We start from the raw sequence: 17,384 nt of genomic DNA on the forward strand, positions 1-17,384 counted from the left end.
TTCAAGGGGAAGGAAGACCAGGGAAGTATGGTGTTCTGGAAGATAAGAGAAGGTGTTTTCAGAGGGTGTACACCTATACTCATGAACAAGACCTAGAAAGAAAATCACTGAGACAAGAGCCCAGTGTGGCTTGGAGAGGGTCAGCTAAACAAGTCTTTGCTTTTGATCTCCGTGAGAGCCACTGGAATGCTGTTGGTGAGGTTTACAGAAGAAAATGAACAGGTGGGCAAGCACCTTTGCTTTTACAACTCGCCGGCCAACAAAAGCAATACTTTCTCTCACTTAGAAATTGTCGTGGTCTTTCTCAAGGGGCCGTTCACCATGATCAGCGCCTGGGGATGGAGTTTCCCTCCTCATCAAATCTACTTTACCTGCATGGTGATCTCTACCTAGCACTTTTTTTACTTTTTCCTAGGACTAACTGACTCTCTGGAAGAGAAGTACAGGGCCAGCCAGGGCCTCCCAGGATGTTCCAAGAGAGCAGAGAGTAGATGTAGTTCAACCCTTAGACACTTGATAAGGAGTCAGTTGCCCCAAGCTACTTCTATTCCTATTGGGCTTCCCCTATAAAGCAGGAAAGTGTGTTCTTGGGAGACACAGCTTCCCTCATGGCTCCCAGCCGACTAGCAGGTGCTCAGACCCTGCAGGAGTCTAGGTTGAGACACAGGAAGGCACTGAGCTCTTAATCTGATGAAACTGTTGATTGACTATCCAGATCTGGCTGGAGGGAGCCGCCTCAGCCCTCCCTTCCCCGCACACTGGCTCTTGTTGCTCTCCTACAGTCCACTGGACTAGTTCTGCCTGGACCTTCCCCACCCAGTCTACAGGAAAGCCTGGGAAGTGGCACCCTAGAACTGCAGGCTGTGACCTGGGACTTGGCTGCTGCCCCAGTGCTCCAGATTAAGGTGACTGGAAAGCCATTCCCAAAATAATGAGAAGGATGCTTCTGTTTCCTAGATAAAGGAAGGGAGACCATGATCAGAGTGTACTAACCAGAAAAGTCCTTCTACCCCTTAAAATGCTTTCCACCCTTTAAGGTACAGAGGAACAGCAAGATGTACTTGAAAGGAGTCTTGGGACTTGATGTCAAAAAACTAGAGTTCAAGTCCAAACACCATCACCCCCCAAACTATGTGATCTTGGTCAAAGCAGGGACCTACCTCCTGAAGGCTCAGGCTTCTCCAGGGTAAAATAAGGTCATATTTCCATATTATGCCATTCCCAGGATACTGACACTCGAGCCTCAGGCTTGAGTGGGATAACACTGGTGACTTTTGTCAATTGGGAAGCACTGCGTGACTGTGGAGCTGGGCTCCAGACATCCTGGGTCTGTCCCCAAACAGGCAGAGCCTGGTCTGGAGGGATTTAAGGATTTTGTTAGGGATTTTCCAGGTGCTATTCCCTCAGATTGGAATGTCTTTCTCTTCCCCTTCTCTTATCTAGAAAATATTTACTTTTCTTTCAAGACTCAACTCAAACATCACATCTACCATGACACTTTTCCAGAGCAAATGAAAAGATAGCTTCCTCTTATTTCCTGCCTCTTCTTTCTGTCGCTTACAGGACACACCACATTTTTCAGCCAGTGGTCTACAAGTCAGTTTCCCTCCTGAGACTGTGGGCTCCTCCCAGTGGCCAGGGTTGTTATCACCTTATTCATCTAGAAGGCCTAACGCCATGCCTGGCGAGTAGTAGGTGCTGAATGGCTTTGTTTAACGGATCCAAATGACTGAGAAACTGCTACAAAAGCTAACTTTCTATTCAACCTAAGAAAACAGCCCTTATCACATCTGCAAAATCCTCATTTGATTTCAAGTCCTGGGTCTCCTTTTGGGAGCCTCTTTTGCCACTTGCAGGAAAGACAGAGGAGGACACACATGGCCAGGAACATTCTTTTTAGAGTCCAGGCTAGATCCAATCCCAGAAGGGAAAACACCTTGCAGTCATGCAGCCTCGGAGAACCTGAATCAGGACAAGAGTTCATATTTCTCGACTCTTCGACTCACATGATATTCCCAATAATCTACTACATCCCATATCTGACCCAGAAAACCTGAGCATTAAACTTTAATCAATAGCTTAGGCAATAAACAGGAGAGATACTGATGGATTTGGAAGTGACTCAAGGCAGAAAGCAGAAAGCAATACATAAAAGTATATATTGAATCAGGATTCTGATAGAAATCCTTGCATGTATTTTATAACTATATAGTTAAAAAATTACATATTTAAGACAAAGATAGGAAAGGCCAAACTATATACTTAGTAATGGTTAAATTGGTAAATTTTATGTTTATAATTTTTACCACCACCACCACCACAACAACAACAAAATGTTTTAAAAGCAAACTAAATATTTGTTTTTTGTTAGGGAATTCTATTTTAACAAATAATGTCACCTGGAAATCTGCTTTTCTAATTCATAATGGAGAGTCAGCTAAAGTAGTCAAAATTGCTCAGAAATATGCCCCACTTTTAAGACCATCTGCTGCAATGTGAAGCCAGAAAAAGACTTTCTTCAGCAATACCAATAATCACCCTTAAACCGAAACCCAAAATACAGATAACCATAGCTGATATATATGGCAGTTGAAAATTCAAGTAGGCATATTTTAAGATATTTAACTATCAAAATTGTCTTGAGAATTAAACAAGGTATTAGTCTTATAAATAATGATATTGTGCTTAAGAAAGAAAATGTTTATGCTTTAGAGATGCATACTTCTAATTTAGGACTGAGTGCTATAACGCCCATATAATTTATAAAAGAACATTCTAGCAACAAGAATGGCAGAAATGTGATGGTGGTTCAGAGTGGGTGATGAGTATATGGGGCCTTGCTGGATTTGTCTCTGTTTCTGTGTGTGTTTGAAAATGTTCACAATAAAAAAAATTAAGCTGGCGTGGTGGTGCACACCTGTAACCCCAGTGACTGGGAGGCTGAGGAAGAAGGATCACAAGTTCGAAGCCAGCCTCAGCAATTTAGCAAGGCCCTGGGTAACCTAGCAAGACCATATCTCAAAATAAAAATAAAAAGGGCTAAGGATGGGGCTCAGTGGTAAAACGACCTTGGGTTCAATCCCCAGCACCAAAAAAGAAGTTTAAAAGGAAAATAAAGTTATAAATAAAGTACTGCAGAAAAATGGATGAAGCAGATATAGCAAAATGTTAATTATTAAATCCATATGATAGTAGATGTTGGTTCATTAAACTGTTTTTTCCTCTTTTCCATATGACTAAAATTTTTCAAAATAAAAGTTAAAGAGAATTTCAATGAGGGAACATTTGAAAGCATCTGGCACAGCGCCTGGTACATAGTAAGAAATAAATGTCAGTGAACTTTTCCTTCCTCCCCAAATATTCACAGGGAACAGAAGCAGGCTTAGCTTGTGGCTTCAAAAAGCAGAACAAGCACTAATGGTGGAAACAATAGGGAAGCAACTCAGTGTAAGGATGCATTTTGTAAAAGGCAGAGTTGTCCAATGGTGAAGCCTGCAGTTTCTTGTGGGCGGAGCTCCCCATCCCTAGAAATATTCAAGCAGAGGCTACTTACTTGGGGGCTGGGACAGTAGCAGTTTTTGAATTGATGGAACAATTTTTTTTATTTGCTCTTTTTCGTTATACATGACAACAAAGTGTATTCTGACATATCATACACATCCGGGGTATAACTTCCCATTCTTGTGGTTGTACACCATGTGGAGCTGCACTGGTTGTGTATTCATATGTGAACATAGAAAAGTTACATCCTATTCATTCTACTGTCTTTTTGATGGGACAATTCCATAGCATTAACGGGAGGGCTCTATAAAATCCTCTCCATCGCTAACATCTTGGGATTCAATGCAGTTGATTGAAATGCACCAGGGCTTTTTCTTCTTCTCCCAGAAGCTGGCCACCGTGTGCCGTGCTGTGTCTGCAGAGAGGCGCAGAGAGGACCAAAGAATTCTTCACTGTCCCTCTCCCTTCTGTTTGTTTGGCACACAAATGAAAGATTAAGTGCACAAGAGGGGAGGGGTGGGGCAGAAAGTGCTCACAAAGGAAGCTTCAAAGTCCCCTATTTGGTGGGCACATGGTGAACTCTGTGCCAAGCTGGAAGAGCCACCTGCCAGGGTCTCTCTGTGCCTCTTTTAGCTTTTATGAACCCCTGTGAATCTTCAGGTTGAAAGCTTTCATAGCAAGAAAATAGGCAAATGGCAAATACCTGGGATCCCAGGTTCATGGCCCAGGAGGGACCTCAGGAGATCATCCAGGCAGTTTCTAGCACATGGGAAGACAAAGTTTTATTATTTATCCCATTTTACAGATGAGGAAATGGAGTCTCAACAAGCTTAAAGAAACAGAGCTTTTAAAGCATGGGTGTGAGTTGGGAAGGATCCTCAGAGAAAGACAAAAAACCCAGGTGTCCAGCCCCACTGTGCTTTGACTTCCCACTCCAGCATGACTCCATGGCTCCCAGCTCTCAACCTGGAACAATGTCTGCTGAGGACTCATCCAAGGCCTGACTTAGCTCCTGAGACTCAGCCACTTCCGGTCCCTCACAGTACCCAGGACTGTTCATCTCTACTTACCAGCTCCCAAAAAAGGAAGGGGCCACAGCTCTACAGTTGGAAGGATTCGGGTTAAATATGAAGAGAAACCTGTTATACAGAGTTTGGGCTAATGTGACCAAAAGAGAATAAAAGGTATAATGAATTCTTGGGGAGCCAAGAGTAAAATCCCTTTAAGCCAGCATGGTCATAATGCCCAATGCAATCAGAAGTCCAAGGCTCACTGTGAAGAGCAACTGTCCCCTCCACCTCTCTTCCCCCTAGCACCTGGTGGACACTGGATCAGCAGTGACCGGCATTGCCTGGCCAGGCCCCCCAACCCCCGGAGCTAGGCATGGGCCCCCAGGGACGCCACCCACTTCCCCACCTCAGTTCTGAACCAACAGCCTGGCCTTGCGAGAGAGTGATTTGCATAGCTTTGGCAGCCCTGGATGTGAGTTTGCCTGGGGAGTAATTCTCTGAGCCAGGGAGGTGGAAGCAGGAACCCAGAACTGTTCAAGCAGGATTTTTCACTTCTGCCTGGTAAACAATGCAGACAGCATTCAGCAAGGAGGTTCGGCCTCTCCCACATCTGGACTATTCTCCTCTCAGCCGCTCTGCTCCCTGGTAGAACACAATAAGGTTTCCAGTGACACTTTATGACCACTTGGAAACTTGCTGGCACTTCCTGGGATAGAGATTATTTTAAGTGCCAGGTCCTTGGAAACACTCCTGAGCAGCCAGCCACCAGGGTAGGCCCAGGGACTTCCAGTGTGGTCATTTAATCCAGTTAAAACCAGACTTTTTTCCAGGGAACCTCCCCACACATTATGTCTACATTTTTTGGTACTTAAGATGCCTCTGGGGAACTGGGAAGTATAGTCTAATGATCAGAGTTCTGTCCAGAGAACACATAGTAAATGGGGCTCTGGGATCACTTCAAAGGCTATTTTATGCCACACTTAGAGCAAGTAGCTTAACTTCCTTAGGCTTCAACTTCCCTTAAGTGTTAAAAAGTTTCTGTCCCCTTTCCTGCTGCTTCCTTGTTAGGGGTGAGAAAATATCCAGGAGGAACCTGAGGCCAGTCCTTGAAGTTGGTCCTGAAGGACAGGGCACAGGAGGACTCAGATGGACTGCGGGAGCTGGGCTCAGGGGGACATGCCTATAATCCCAGCTACTTGGGAGGCTGAGGCAGGAAGATAGCAGTTCTGAGGCCAGCCTGGGCAATTTATAGAGACTCTATCTCAAAATTAAAAACATAAAAAGATCTGAGGATGTAGCTCACAGGTAAAGCAGCCCTGGGTTCAACCCTTAGTGCTACGGAAAAAGAAAAAAATTAAATATGGACTATGGGAAGAGCATTGGTTTAGCAGACGCAAAATCTCATATATGTCTATGGGCACACAAGCTGTGCCCAGGACAGACATCGCTAATTGAACTTGGCATCCCTTTCCTTTTCCTAAACTCAGTTTGATGCGATCACTACCAACAATCAGCCTTGGCTCTGCTGAAGACACCCATTTACTACCCTAGGACTGGATGATCTTTCTACTTCCCTCCAGACTATGACAGTCTGTAGATTTGGGGGTTTTCATGATTTAAAGCTTCTACTTCTCTAGCTTGAGGGACAGAACAGCAGGGTTCACATGATCATCCTCAGGACTTCCTTTTGTGACATGGCCTATTGAGTGTCCCCATGATTGTCCTCTTCATGCACATTCATAAGATGGAACCCAAAGTGGGTTCTCCATTCTCTTTCCACTGATTGCCTGGGGCCATGCCACCCTTTTGCTAAAGAGAAGCCAGGTATCCTCCAAATTCCCATTGTAGTCTTTCCTTTATCATAGTATTCTATGATAAAGGAAAGACTCCTCAGCAACTCCTCTTCTAATTTGATAGGAAATAGAATCTATATTTCTTCTCCATCTGAGCTATAGATGGGGCTCTCTAGAGCTCCCTTGCTCTGCCCCTGGATTGCCTGTTGGCCACATATTGATGCTGCAGTCATCATCACAGAGGCCCAAAATGGACAGCATGATGGGGGCGCTGGGTGGGAGGAACATCCTAGGGAGATGGCACCAGGTCTTAGAAGGAGTCTAGAGAACCAGGTGTGGTGGCTCATGCCTGTAATCCCAGTGACTAGGGAGGCTGAGGCAGGAGGATAGCAAGTTCCAGACTAGCCTTGATAACTTAGAGAGATCCTGTCTCAAAATAAAAAGTAAAAAAGGGTTGGGGGTATGGCTCAGTGGTTGAGCACCCTGGATTCAATCCTGAGTACCCATGCCCTGCAATTAAAAAAGAAAAAAAAAAAGGGCTGGGATGTAGCTTACTAGTAGAGTGCTTACCTAGGTTTGTACTTGTGGAGTTTTGCACAAAAAAGTAAGTAATGAAGACAAACTTGAACTAGGATCAACATAAACAGCCCACAGGGGTTGATTTGACAGATGCATCTCCTTGGGATGGATTCCGTGAGGTGACCACTTAGCCCTGGTAGAGTCTATCACCAAAGCAAGGTTCCAACTTGAGTTCTGGACATGGATGGACATGACACTGTGCTGAACAGGAGTGAACTCACAGGCCACCTGCTCAGGAGACAGTCCATACTGCAAGCCGAGGCACCTGAATTGGCTGTGAGGCACTGCATCCACCCTGTGAACACTTGGTTCTCCAGAGACAAATAATAATAAACAGCATTACTAAGGCGGCAGGCACAGCGCCAGGTACTTTACAAATTCCAGCTCATTCACAGCTGCCAGGTAGGTGCTCTTAATATCCCCATTTTATAGGTGAAAAAACTGAGCAGTGAGCCTTTAAATAATGACCCCAAGGTCAGAGTGGGCTACAGGAGCAGAGGAGTCCTTTCTAACAAGTAGAGAAGCCTAAGGGTGCAGCAATTCACATCCTTCCAAGGGTCTAGCACATGCTAACTGCTGTGTAGAAAGGACGCCTGGAAGGGTGGCAGAGACCCTCAACTTCAGACTCTTCATCTGATGCCTAGACTCAGGCCTGAAGAGGGGAAGAGACCTAGGGAAGGTTGCAGGTGGGTGGTAAAGATGAGCCTAGATGTCTTCCCACCTCCTCAGTCCAACAAGAAAGTACTGAGATCATTTCTCCAATTAAAAACCTGAGATGACTAGTCTGTGTCACCAGAGGAAGACTGGCCTGACCCCAGGACTAGAACTCACTCAGTGGTCCTTACCCTCGAGCTCAAATATCTTTAGGGCACTGAGAGTCTAAACTGCACCCAGGTGCAAGAGGGGTGACCCCGAGGATTCTCCTGCAAGGCAGAAGTCACAGCACCCGTCTTGGAGTGGGTTCCTCCCACCACCAGCAGGTCTCCAGGGACCGGTGGCATGGGCTGGCAGGGGAGCCAGCCAAGGGCACACCTCTCTTTGATAACTTTGAGCCCGGAGCCCACGTTTGTCAGCTGGCTTAACCCCTTTTGTCCACACTTTCCTCCTCAAGAAAACCTTAATCATCCTCATTTGAATTTCAAATGACCTCTCCCCCCTCCCTCTCCCCACCCCAACAGGCTCTGAGGCAGGGATATGGAAATTCACCCTGCAGTATGGAAATCAGCGCCCTATGCAAATGGGGCACAGAGACCCCATCGTCATAGCAACCACCCGGTTTCCTTTCCTTTCTGCACCTCTCTGGGCTCCCTGGCTTAAATTTTTTTGTTCCTCTTCCCAGTTTGAGCAGGGGTAGGGGATGGACAAGCTCCCTACTGGGGGTTTTGCTGGAACTGACTGCAGGTAATTGGGGCAACCTTAACTGGGTGCCCCTTGGGCCACCTGTTTGGGCTACCTCTCCAGTAAACCTGGACCAGGCACACCCAGATAAGACCAACTGCTGGTTTTGCCAGGCTGGGCTAACCAAACACATTAATGGTGTGTGTGCAGGCTCTGGAGCCTGGGGAAACAACAAAGCCCCAGACAAGGTGGCAGGATTTTGTTGGAGTCCATAGTAGGAGATGAAAGGAGCTCCATGGAACCTGTATGTAAATGCCATGCAAATGAACACCTATTATTGTTTGAGTCAACAACTGCTTGGGTGCTTTTTGGGAGATGTCTGCAGCTCTGTTTCCCAAACTCCCGGCTTGGCACAAAGGCCTGCCCTCCCTGAGTCTCCTTCCTGTCATCCTACTATGACCCTGTGCTCACCATGAGCTCACCAGTCCATGGAAAACCCAGACAGGCACTTTAACTGCTGGTGGCCGAAGCCCCTGGACATAAAATCCAGCCACTGTTAAGGGCTCTGGTCATGCTCTGACCACACCCTGGCCTGCCCTGCCCTGGCCTACCCTGCTGTGCCCTGGCACTCATAAGAGGGGGACTGGGATGATTGCATGCAAGTTCCCTTCCAAGTATACTGAACTCTAAATTGGCCACTGTCCCCCAAAACCAAAGGCTGTGGAGAGTGCACATGAGAGAAAAACTGGGTGTCCTTTCTGTCCTTGTCCTTTCTGCTGCTTCTCCCCCTTGAGTACAAGGATGGATGGGGGGCAACCTAGACAAGACTTCCCACAGGGGAGGGGTCTAAACACAGAGACCCACTAACAAATGCTGGCCTGAAGTGCCACCTCCCATCTCTCACACCCGCTGGAGGACCCAAGCCTGCCTTTGAGAGAACCTCATGGACCAGAAAAGAAAGACAGGCTGCAGGTGTGCCCCTGGGTTTGAGGTGGAGTTTTGAGGAGTGTGAGTTTGTGCATCCCTGTGTGTGTGCACGCACACTTGGGTGTGAGGCAGGACAAACTGTAACCGAATTTTAGCTGCCTGTGTCTGGGCTGCTTCTCAAGCCCCTAAGACTCATCCTAATTCAGGTGCTCAGCTCTCTTTAAATTCTTTGTGCTCTTACTCAGCACTTTCCCACACCTGGTGTTCGCTGCGCTAATTGTTTCTTGAGAAGGAGGGTGAACCCATTTACTCACAGCTCAGGCTGGCAATTTTGGGGCCTTAGTGAAGGCGTAAAGCCCTGGGAGCTGCAGTGGCCTGAGTCTCTGGACACTGCTCTGTGTCCAGCCTCCGGGTGTGCTGTGTTAGGGGGCGGGGATGTCACTCCTCCAAGTCAGCAAAGGACCCACTGGAGCCTCCCTCTCCTGCTGGGCCCCCATCATCACCTCCAATCATCTCTAGAACAGGAGCAGGAGAAAGGCCAAGGAGGTCGCTTGGGTAAGATGTAGCCATTGCTCATGGGATGTCAAGGGAAGGGACAGACTTTATGAACGCAAACTCCTCTAAGGTGGCACGCCTCCAAGTGTGGCCTAACCACCAAGGCTGGTCTGCAGGCTGTTTGTTAAGGTCCCGAGTCAGACACATGCAAACAGAGTAAGAATGTAGAGACCTAATCACACGCAAGCAGGCGATTATAGGGTCTCCCTGTTGAACTTGCTACACACCAGTTTGGGTGCTGTTGAAAGTGCGTGGCGGGTAACGAGTTTCACACTAATCACGCACCATGGGGCTGGGTGCTGGTCTCCAACAGACTGGAAGTGAAAACAACTGTCCTCCACAGAGACTGAAGTGGGAGTGACCACTGAGAGGGACCGAGGGGAACCCCAATGGTAAAAGAAGGCCCATGGATGATGGCCCATCATCTCCCTCACCTATGTACCCTCTTAAGTTGGAAAGAAAAGGGAGTCCATGTTCTTCTGGGGGCTGCAGAGGTGGCAGCTGGGGTCTCAGGGGGCTATTTCCTTAAAAAGACCTCCAAGGAGAAGACAGAATGGCATTGGGTAGGACCGCCCAGCCACTCATGGCTTATCTGAGCAGTATGATCCTGTCCTGTCTACCCTGTGGGTTGGGGTGGGAATCCATGGATGACAAAGTTCCTGTGGTTGGAAATCATGACACAGGTGTGAGCTGCCATTGTGACCATTTTACTTGCTAAGGCTCTCTGTGTCTTAGAGCTGGGCACTTCCTGGCACCATGGGCCACTCTCTTGAGATCTCCAACATACGGAGACACAGTCTGAAGTGGGTGAATCACTACCTTTTAATTTCCCTGTCACAGAAATTGGAAGCAAGGCAGGATGCAAGCCACTCTGGTTTTAGTAGGCCAAAACAAAAGGCAATGTGTGTATGTTGCAGCATGGGGATCTTAGGTGAGAGATAAGAAAGAACTTCCAGGCACTAAGGATTGTATCATATAAGAATAGGTAGCCTTGGCTGAGCATGATGGTGCACGTCTGCAATCCCAGCTCCTTGGGAGGCTGAGACAGGAGGATCTCAAGTTCAAGGTCAGTTGGGGCAATTTAGTGAGACCTTGCCTCAAAATAAAACTTTAAAAAAGGGTTGGGGGACACAGGTCAGTGAGAAAGCACTTGCCTAGCATATGTGAGACCCTGGAAAATCCCTAGTACTGGGGTGGGGGGCGGAAAGTAGCCAAGAGAAATTGTGGAGGCTTGGCATTTTTTAAGGGATGAAAGATAGGTGAGAAAAAAGAAATCTCTAGAAGAGAAGATTCTCTCATTCTCCAAGGATGGACAAGATGTTCTTCCAGAATCTTTATATCCCCAGGAATCCATTATTAATTCCCCTCAAGATCTGGAGGCTTCGGCTTCATTCTGCTCTTCCGGAGAGGAGAGGGATGGCCCAGGCAACCACCTTGCCCATCTTTTCATTTTATTCCCATCTATTTACTTTATCCCCCAATTACTATGAGGAAACTCAAGTCTTGGGGACTCATTGACAGAGCTTCACTTTGTCCCCTGATTTTTTCAGATAATTATTTGTTTTGGTGGGGGCGGGGGCATTGCTGGGGATTGAACCCAGGGGCACTTAACCACTGAGCTACATCCCTCAGCCCTTTTTATTTTGAGACAGGGTCTTGCTAAGTTGCTTAGGGCCTCACTAATTTGCTGAGGTTGGCCTTGAACTTGCGATCCTCTTGTCTCAGCCTCGGAGTTGCTGGGATTACAGGTGTGTGCTACCACACCCAGGTTCCAATAATTATTGATGTAATAATGGATTGTCTTTAAATGGTGGTGTACTCTTTTCAAAGTGCTCTCATACCCAGTCTGTCATTTCATCATAAAAAGGGAAGACGCACAAGTGCACGTGCCTGCAGGCGCTCACACACGAGCCTCATTTAGAAAGACTGTCAATAGGAGACTTCACTAGGCCTTCTCCTGAGTCTCACCAGTCCCTCAAGTGCTTCCTTGATATCTTCTGTCCTCTCTGCCATTGAAAGACTAGTTTTAGGGCTGGGGATGTGTCCAAAGGTAAAGCACTTGCCTGGCCTGGGTTCGGAGTTTTATTAACATCTGGATGAAAACCACACTCATCTTAGAGTCCTCTGCCTGATCCTACCCAGAACTTCACCTCTTGGTTGCAATCCTCAGTTTATTTTCTTGGGAACTCAGGAGAGTAGAGACCCTGAGACCCAGAAATGAGCTGACCCTTGACTGTGAGTGCTGTTCAGTTTTCAGTCAGTCACCCACTCTTTCTCCAGAACCTTAGGAGAGACTTGCTAATTTTCTGTGCCCCCATGGTGCGTCCCTATAAAAACCACATCCCTCCTGCTTAAAACCACACTGGAAGTTCCAAGAGTCAGGCAATAAGACTTTCTGCAAAAGGGTCCCCACGCTGCTGACTCTCCTTGGTATCCCTTCTGCACTGGGGACTGATGGTTGTCATTCTACCTCAGGAGAACTGAGGTCAGGAAGGAAGGGCAACAGGTAGGGCTGAATGACAAAGTCCAGGCCCCTTCCTCACCTCTAGTGTCCCCTTTCTTCTCCTGGGCTCCCCTCTTGGAGCTCCTCTTTACCCAGCAAGACAAGGGTACCAGGGCACTGGCTCCTTGGCCACCTGGATTTGGAACCCCACTGCACTCCCTCTGTCAAATGACAACTGAGCCTGCAGAGGGGTGAGGGGCTAGGACCCTGATGTGGGATGGGGAGACCAGGAGGGAGAAGAGAAGGAAAATGTTCTCTCCTGGGCTAGATCTTCAACCTCCACAGTTCAGAGAGGGAGGCAGCTGGCCCCAGTCCTTCTCCTCTCCTCTCCAGCAAGCAGGGAGCTTTAGTTCAAACAGCTTTTGCTACTTGGACTAGATCAATCTACCTTCAGGTGACTTGGGTCCCCTCCAGCCCTGACACCTCCACCATTTTGGCATCCACCCTGATCTTGTGTTTGAGGCTGGATGTGATCCTTTAACATCCTCTGTCCTAGGTTCCCAGTGCTGGTCCCCAGTCTTCCCAGCATCACCTTTAGGAAAAAAGTGACTAGAAAGACCCAGGGTTCATTCTATCATCTTCCAGTTCAGGGTCCTTGGAAATATCAGCTAATCCTCTTTCTCACTGCCAACCTCTATTTCCTCACCTGCAAAGTGGGATAATAACACCTACTCTCACAGAGCCGTTGTAAAGGCCAGATGCATGATGAGTTTGGGAATGCGCTCACCACCGACACAAGTTGTCGCTATCAACCAAGCAGTCATGAATCCCTGCCCTAGGCCAATTGCTCCTTGAGGACAGGGACTCCTCCTCATCTTTCTGAGCCCAGGGTCTGACCCAGAGTGGTGCTCCATAAATGGTAAAGGAACTGCCAGTTAGGTCAGAGAAGAGGATTGGAGCCCTCACACAGCAAAAGGAGGAGGAGGAGGAGGAGGAGGAGGAGGAGGAGAGGAGGAGGAGGAGGAGGAGGAAAGGAAAGAAGGGAACCAACAGGGAGTGGCTGAGGGAAACCATGGGAGAGCTCAGTACTTGGGAAACTACACACCAACACGAGACGTGCACATGATGGATGGGAGAAAGTTCTGAGGAGCAGAGCCGTGCACGCAGCTTTTACAATTCAGCCCTTAGAGACGATCGAGTCCAAACCCCTCCTTTATAGAGAAGAACCTGGCAGAATCACAAAGGCCTGAATTAGGTTCCTGGTTATAAGCTGTGCAACCCCGGGCAAGTTAGTTTCTCACACTTGGCCACCATTTCCTCATCAGTGAAAAAGGAGACAATAATGCCTCTGTCTCCTAGGCTTATTGTGAGAATTAAATGAGATGATGCACATAAGATTGCCCACATGTGCCCAGTCTGGGAAGCAGGCTCTGCAAATGTCACTGGTTTTTTTCCCCTTGCTCCTGAGTTCTTCATGTTTTCTCTTGTGTTTGAGACTAGATGTGAGACGTGGGATTAAAAAGTCACAGGGTGAGCTGGATCCATGCTTGGGGACTGTCAGTTTCAGCCTGGGGGATTTTGAAATGTGAGTAAGGCTATATTCTTTTCAAGTCCTTAATTGAGAACAGATAAATACTGTCAGCTCCAAAAGTGAAGGAGAAGTAGTAACAGGTGGGCAGATATTAGGAAGGACAGAAAAGTTAATAGTTGAGCAACGTAGAAAGAACTTCTCTCTTCTGTATGTGTGTGTGGGGATTGTGGTGAGGACAAGGGTTCTGGAACCTCTGCCTGGTCCCTAGTGTTGCCTAAGTTCTTGGACAATTTATTCTCTTCTGTGTTGGAGGAGAAGGGAGGATGAACTGTCTTGCCAGGTCCCCACCAACTGGGAGGTCTGTGTTGGGCCTGAGAACGCTCTCCTTGGCACTCCTGGCCAATGTGGATGGGGAATTTCATTTCATTTTCGTAGCTCCCACCCCTAGTGCCCCTTGGGGATTTCACACAACCCTGGGGTGCTCTCATGGAACATGAGCTTTCTAGGTCATCTTTGTTTATAGTTCCTTTAAAACCCAGAGACAAACCACCCATTAATTCATGCACTGCTGGGAAGGCGAATGTGTCTTTTAAAAATTCAAAGGAAGCCATTAAACCAAGTTGGTAACCATTGTAACTCATAATAAGCTTTCCTCTGTTAAAAAAAAAAAAATGAGTCAGAGTGACTTTCCAGGAAGTTTGGTTACTGTAATTAGCTACTTCTTTTTTCTTGCCCTTAAAAACATACAGTAATTTGAGAATCACCTAGGCATTGATGCTACTAGCTAGGAGCTGAGCCCTGAAGGAAAATGTGGAGGGGCATCGTAAAGCTGTAGCCCATACAAAAGTTGCAGACATCGCTATTTCTTTTCAGTTGAGAAGGAACCACACAGAAAGGATGAGTGAACAAAACCAATCCATGAGGAGGATCCACTTACTGTGAGTGAAGGGGAACAGGGCACCCCAGCCACTTGTGTTCCAAGAGCACTTGGCAGTGATGCCCATTTTGTATATTATAAAATCGCAGCATCTTAATGAGGCCATTAGAAGCAATAATGATCACAGCTGCCCTGCACCAGGCCTATGCTAAGGGCTTTAGATATCATCTCGAGTAACTCTCAGCCCACTTTCTAAGACGAGCATTAATCTTCCCTCTTTACAGAAGAGAAAAGGATAAATGATTAGGTCACATAGCCAGTAAGCAGCAGAGATGCTCATTACTCCAAGGTCTGTTTGATTCTAAATCCATACTTTTCAAAGCTCATCTGTTCCTGCCTCCTAAGAGGGCACAGTGGCTGGTCTGAAGTCACATGGTACCTTGGCAGTATCCCTTGACGATATTCAGATTCTGTGGGTCCTAACCTATGTCTGGACTCTTTCTTCCTTAACTACTTTGTGCATAACTCCCACTTTCTCATGAAGTCAGAATTTATTCAGATGGTCTGTAACACATCAACCTTCCTAAGCTCCTCCCAGGATTGGATCCCCACCCCTTTTCTGGCTCACCTTCCAGGGTTCTATGCAACTCGTTCTTACTCTTAGTACTAGTCCCCTGACTTGCTCAGGGTAATTGATGACAAAGCCCCTGTGCCAGTGTTAAGTGTGGTCTTTACCCACATGGACACTTGCTTAGACGTGTCCCAGGTAATAGGGCCCAGGTGAAAAGAGTTGGCTCTGGCCAGCCTGCTTCCAGGAAAGAGCAACCCAAATTCCTCAGGATCGTGGCTCCTGGGCTGATTTTTCTCCAAGGGAAGAGTGTCAGTGTGGGCACTATGCCCATCACTCTCCAGCTGAACTGATCTCAGATTCTTGAGATTAAAAGAAAATTTCTTCTCAACTGGGAAGAACAGGTACTCTCCACCACAGATCTTAGTAAACCATATCCAGCTAGTAAAGCCATTGAAAAATGGGTGCCACTTCCATACAAAGCAAATAGAAAGACTGGAACCAGGCAGGCTAGCTCATGCCTGCATTCCCAACCACTTGGGAGACCGAGGCAGGAGGATTGCAAGTTCGAGGTCAGCCTGGGCAACTTAGTGAGACCCTCAGCAACTCAGAGAGACCTATCTCAGAATAAAAAGTAAAAAGAACTGGGGATGTAGCTCAGTGGTAAACATCCCCTGGGTTTAATCCCCAATCCCCAGTACATACCCCAGATTGTAGCTACCTGTAGTTATATGTGTACTGCATGCAAGTAGATACTATTTCAATAATAATTTGGAGAACAGGAAAGCTTATGGAAAATGCATCTTGCAGATGAACCTCCAAGGCTTCCCAACTATCTTGTCTCTGATCCCAGGTCTTTCAGCTTCAAGAATGGAACTAGAGGATTCCAGAAGACTTGAAAAAGACTTTAGCTTTAGGGGACATTGATTCTCTTCTAATTTCTATGTCTCTAATGATCCAGATGAAAGGCTAATTGAGGTCTTGTTGGGATGCTATTAAAATTATTTGGTGGAGTTACAATTTCTACTTATCTTTCTGTAAATTCTCTTTAATTACATAGAGTTTTCAAACCAAAGCTTGGGTTATGGAGGGAAAAGGAAGAGAGCTGTGAAACTTTCTTCCCAATCTTTTCTGTCTCCTTTCTTTTCTAAAATAAAGTAAAATTATCTCTAGGTATCAAGTCCTCTTCTCTGAGCATATTTACCATCCACACACACTCTATTTGGAAGGGAACATTTGTGCATGGGCTTCTTTGATTAGTTTCTTAAGGACTGTTAAGCTGGGTGTGATGGTGCATTCCTGTAATCCCAGCAATTTAGGAGGCTGAGGCAGGAAGATCACAAGTTCAGGGTCAGGCTGGGCAATTTTGGAAGACCCTGTCTCTAAATAAATAAATAATAAAGGGTTGGGGATGTAGCTCAGTGGTAAAGCACTCCTGGGTTCAATCTCCAGTACCAATACATACAAATATAAATGCATAAAGAAATAAGGACTATTGAGAAATATGGGGCTAAAAGACCCTGGTTCCATCTACCAAAAGAAGTCTCTACCTTAAGTTAGTCAGTGGCAACTGGAAACACAGCCTGCTGCTTCTAGCCATGTTGGACTGGCATCTCAAAATGAATCACAGGTCTGAGGGTCTAGCTTAGTGGTACAGCACTTGCCTAGCATGTGCAAGGCCCCTGACACCCATCCCCAACACTGAAAAAGGGAATTGCCCTCCTAACTTTTTTGATTTGGTTTTGTTTTCTTAAGAATCTGGCTCTTTCCTGACTTCATTACAGAGGTTTGTTCCAGTGAGACCAGTATCTGGGTCTGGAACAAACCTCTGTAAAAGCTCCAGGGTCCCATTTCAGATCACAGAGAATCTACTTGCTTTCTAAGACTGGATGAAAGACCAAGCAAGAACAGACATTATCCTGCTGGACATTTTCCAACAACTTCCTCCCATACCCTGCTAGCCTGTTCCATCCCCAGAAGAGAAGCCCCTTACCTGGTTCCACGTGGCTGAGAGCACCTCGAGCGTCAGTGGAATCTGCTACATCCCCACTCATCTTGATATCTGCAGAGAAAACACAACTGATTTTAATAACAGGTCACAATTTTTCTTGCTATGACATATGTGGCTTTAACTAAACAGCAAAGATGAATGTGTAATTACAACAACCATCAGACTTTCAAATTCCTGATTCCCGAACATACAATCATTAGAATATTCATAAGCTTAGGGGCACAAATCCCCTCCTCCCGTGCCTGCCTCCT

General features: G+C 46.7%; 1 protein-coding gene across 3 annotated transcripts in view; it reads right to left on the reverse strand.

The window, feature by feature from the left end:
* Pou2f3 (POU class 2 homeobox 3) overlaps positions 1–17,384 on the reverse strand; it is an 80,195-nt gene that overhangs the window by 56,531 nt on the left and 6,280 nt on the right. For all 3 annotated transcript variants that reach the window (XM_048795644.1, XM_048795645.1, XM_048795646.1), the window contains exon 2: positions 17,116–17,184. In XM_048795644.1, coding sequence (XP_048651601.1) covers positions 17,116–17,184 — 69 coding nt within the window. The remainder of the gene's footprint in view (positions 1–17,115; positions 17,185–17,384) is intronic.

Source organism: Marmota marmota, unplaced genomic scaffold (assembly GCF_001458135.2).
Source record: "Marmota marmota marmota unplaced genomic scaffold, marMar, whole genome shotgun sequence".
NCBI lineage: Eukaryota > Metazoa > Chordata > Mammalia > Rodentia > Sciuridae > Marmota > Marmota marmota.